Genomic DNA, 4,690 nt, shown 5'->3' on the forward strand with positions numbered 1-4,690 from the left:
TCAATAGTCTTTAACTCTTTATATTAATTAAAGAAAGCCTAGAACTTATAAAAAGTAAGAAAGAGGGCAAAATAAAATTGAGTAATTTAAAAGTATGAATTTGAGGTTCATTGTTTTGGGGTAGAAACCAAGATGGCCTTTAAAATAATTTATATTCTTTAATACGAATAATATGCTATTTTCTAAATTTCAATTGTTTTCATTCACCTTTCTTTGTTTGTATATGAATAACTATATTTTTTATACTTTTATGATATATTAAATTATGTTTATAAAAAATCAAATATAATTAAATAATTTGTTTTTTTTAAAGAGGTATGGTTGTCTTCATGCCTTGGCAACCTAATTTCACTTTTCTTTTCACCGGACTTCAACCCATTTATTAACCAAAATACATAATATTTTCCACTTTAATAGTTGATAATTAAAGCCCAACATTAAATAATTTCTTTTTTCCTCTTTTAATATATATTTTTTATTTTTAATTTATAATTCAGACAATCTTGAGAAAACTAAGCAACCCAAAATAGCTTTAACATCTAAAAACACCCACAATTTTCGATACATCTCAGAAAAGAAATTCAATCTTTATCTTCTCATACTCATACTCTACCCCATTATTCCTCAAAATCAAAAATTATTTTTCTTTTATTTTATTCAAATTAAAGTTATTGATCATCTTCCTCATGCATACTACTGGCTCATCTATTTAATTTTCTACAATTTTTCATATGAAAAGCCTCTGTATTTCTGTTCTTTGATCTCACTTCAACGAAAAGAGTTTCCCAGAATTTTGTTTCTTCTAAAAAGATTTTCAATTTCGAATCTTTTTGTTTAAAATTTTCTGGGTTTTGGGTTTTCAGTTCTACTATTAAAAACTGGAAAATCTCATTAAATATTTTAGGTTTTTATTTTTTAGAAAATAAAAGATTATAGAAAATCAATGTGTTCTTCCTGAATCCTCTGTGTTTCTTGATTTTTAGTCTTGTTTTTTATTTTTTTTTTTGGTTATAAAAATATTGTTTGATGATTGAGGGAAGCGAAATGAATAACAGTGGTGTTACAGTGGTTGGATCAGATGCACCCTCTGATTACCATATTTCTCCGAGAACTGAAACACCCAACAAGCTCCCTACCACCGCACCGAAGCCTCAATCAATCACAGCCCAAATGGCCGCCATGGCCGCCACTTCTCCGTCGTATCCGGCGGCTCCACCGCCGGCAGGCGTAACACCATTAACAGAAAAGAAAAAAAGAGGCAGACCCAGGAAGTATGCTGAAGATGGATCTGTCAGAAAGGCGTTATCTCCAAAACCCATCTCCTCCGCCGCGCCTCCGCCGCCGCCAGTGATCGACTTCTCCACCGTAAAAAGAGGCAAAATCCGGCCCGACTCCGTTGCAAAACACGAACAACGACGACCCAAAGAAATGGAACAACCTTTAGGTAAACATCTGGAAATAAAGATTTTGTTTTTCTTGTTAAAGTTGGAGTCTTTTATGTTTTTATGTTAATGTGAAGTGGGTATTATTTGATCTGATGAAATAATTTCAAGATTTTCAAGGGTTTTGATTAGAAAGTGGGACCTAAATGAATAGAACCCCTCCAACATAGATCTTGATGTTAATAGAATAGTTCTAGAAGCCCTCTGCTTTTTGTGTGGAAGTTGGTGAGTGAATCTTCAACAGACGATTCTAATTTTTGTTGCTTACCTTTTGGGATATATACATACATACATAACATACGTATACATGACAAGAAAAAAACATGTTTAATGAAATCTTTTTCGAAAAACCTAGGTTCGGTTTGATTAAGGTTTGCAAGAACTAACGACTTGTATTGTAGTGTCACTCTCTATATTTAGCTACACTTGTAAAGATCAAGACTTTGCTTTTATTATAGTGTGGGGTTTGGTTGTTGGCTCAAAGTTCCTATCTGTTAAAACACTGGGGTTTTCTTCCACATTTTATGTCTGTCAAGTGTCAACCCTTTTGAGTTTTGAACCAGGTTTTTATTCTGAAAATGATATAATTGATATCGAGGTTTTCTTCTTTTCTTGAAGCAATTATAAAGTCTTCCTTACATTGTTTGTTGTTTTCTGCGTAGGTGATTCGGTATCAAGTGCGGTTGGTGCTAGCTTTAGTCCTCATATCATCAATGTTAACACTGGAGAGGTAAATTGACTATTTTACCCTTTTGGGTTTTGTGAAACTATATATATGAATGTGATTAGATGTGCAAATGCAACATTGTTATTGAATAATTCTTGATTATCGGAACTTTTTATTTATTTTTGGGTTTAAATTAGGATGTGACAATGAAGGTCATATCATTTTCTCAACAAGGACCCCGTGCGATATGCATTTTGTCTGCAAATGGTGTCATTTCTAGTGTTACCCTTCGACAACCTGACTCCTCTGGTGGTACTTTGACATATGAGGTAATAATTGGACATGACTTTTATAAAAATACAGAATGAAAAATCATATAATGAAAAAGTATAACGATTTTTTTTTTTTTTTTTTTTTTTTACAAAATATTATCGTTTAAAAAAAGTACTATCAGAAGAATGTATTTTGTAAACAACAAAACGATAGTATTTTTTTTTTTTAAAAACGTTTATGTCTAGTGAAAAAAAAGTTTGTTACCCATTTTGAAGAATGATATTATGAAAAAGTAAAGTAGACGAATTATAATCTTTACTAATTATTTTCTTGAAAATCTTGATTAGGGTCGTTTTGAGATACTCTCATTATCGGGGTCATTTATTCCATCTGAAAACGGTGGAATAAGAAACAGATCTGGCGGGATGAGTGTTTCTTTATCAAGCCCAGATGGGCGGGTGGTTGGCGGCAGTGTGGCGGGGCTACTGGTGGCCGCCAGTCCTGTTCAGGTACTTCTTCAACTCCGGTCAAATCATCTTCATATCTCCACCAAATTCCATTATTTTTTGATTTTCTTATTTTTGGTTTTTTTGTAATAAACCAGATTGTTGTAGGAAGTTTCTTGACCGGTTTCCAAGACGAACAAAAATCCACCAAGAAACAAAAACCGGAAAACATTACAATCACAATTCCCACCACCGTTGCGGTTCCGGTTCCGATTCCGGTGTCATCTCCGGTTCCGGTGTCCGGGCCGATTCCGGTTCCGGTTCAGGCGTCGGAGAACAAGGAGTCGTATTCTGTGACGACCACGAAACAAAATCTGTCATCACCTTCGTTTCGTGGAGATAGTTGGTCTCCCTATAATGCCCCTGAGTCTAGGAATAAGCCAACAGACATCAATGTGAGTCTTCAGTAGTTTACGAGGGGTAATTTGGGGAAATTGACTTCATTTGGCAATTAGAATGAGTTTAAAATTGTTTGTTTGTATGTAAAAAGACAGACGATCGTTGGATCGAAGCTCTTTTCGGGTTGTTTTAGTTTCAAGTTTGAGTGGTCGATAGTAGATTAGTTTTTTAAGTAGAAGTTTATGTTCGTCGTTATCATCATCATCATCATCATCATCATCATCATCAGGTGTTATCTGTAGATGATTTGGATATCCAATTCATCCCGAGTTATTTCATAAGATATTTAATCCCAATTTATAGCCTTTTTATTAAGGAAAAAAATTAAAACACTTTTTAGTTGTTATTAATAGAAATTAATTTTTGGTATTTTATCGTCTAAAATATATTAGTGGGTATAATGGATTGAGATATCTGTTTTTCTATACAATTGTATATTTTGTTATTTTATACCATTGTATATTTAGTTTGGTAATGAAAATGAAATATAGGTTAACCATCACAAGTGAACGTAAACAAATTATATTATATTTTTTTTTAGTTTACTTCAAATATTTTCAATAATGGATTGAAACAAAATATTAAAATATTTTTTGTACAAAACGTTACGAGCACGCTTAAACAAACGGCAATTACTTTTTCGTATTTATATTATCATTAAATAATCAATCAATGTTTAAACAGTTACTTTTTTAGTTTTTATTCGACTTTTTAGTTTTTTAGATCTTGACCAACGATCATTATTATTTGTATTTAAATGTCATTTTTTTATATTATCGTTACTAATTTTTTATAATTATTATTATTATTATTATTATTATTATTATTAAGTAATTGAAAAAGTCAGAAATATATATAAAAGTTGATAGTTGTTTTATATTATGTCTATAATAATTGATGTTTAAGATATGTTTTAATAATCTTAAAAATAATTGATGGCCTCAAAATCAATGCTAATAATATAAAAAAATTAAAGAGATGTAATTTACCCTAACAAAATATTAAAGAATATTTAAAAGTAGTTATTATATTATTAAGTAGTAATAAAGAAAGATGACCATGTGAACCAAAGAAAAGTTTGGTGAGGTACGATCCCACAATCGCATATGAAATTGATATTTGAAATGGTATTTTTGTATTTACATAAATATTACAAAATTTGATTCACAAAATGTATAAAATCAAGTTGACCACTTCTTATGAATTTTTTAAAATTTTTTATTTTTATTTTTAAGAAAATGATTATTAATCTCAGTCAATTACCAGTTACGAAATTGCTCTATTTAAGATCGTCATACAAAAATGAAAATTTTGAAATTTAAAAAATAAATCATAGTTTATAGTTATATTGCAAAATGATTAATTACTTTATTAAGGGTCGTGAAAATGATTATATAATTTCT

The 4,690-nt window shown here is 30.6% G+C and overlaps 1 protein-coding gene across 1 annotated transcript; it reads left to right on the top strand.

The window, feature by feature from the left end:
- The first annotated feature begins 499 nt into the window (after positions 1–499).
- Positions 500–3,583, top strand: LOC145001565 (AT-hook motif nuclear-localized protein 2-like). Its single transcript, XM_078960934.1, has 5 exons — positions 500–1,444; positions 2,105–2,172; positions 2,307–2,438; positions 2,730–2,891; positions 2,987–3,583. The coding sequence occupies exons 1-5, from the start codon at positions 1,027–1,029 to the stop codon at positions 3,296–3,298; spliced, it is 1,092 nt and encodes a 363-aa protein (XP_078817060.1). The 5' UTR covers positions 500–1,026; the 3' UTR covers positions 3,299–3,583.
- The last annotated feature ends 1,107 nt before the right edge of the window (positions 3,584–4,690 follow it).

Source organism: Lactuca saligna, chromosome 6 (assembly GCF_052625555.1).
Source record: "Lactuca saligna cultivar CGN05327 chromosome 6, ASM5262555v1, whole genome shotgun sequence".
NCBI lineage: Eukaryota > Viridiplantae > Streptophyta > Magnoliopsida > Asterales > Asteraceae > Lactuca > Lactuca saligna.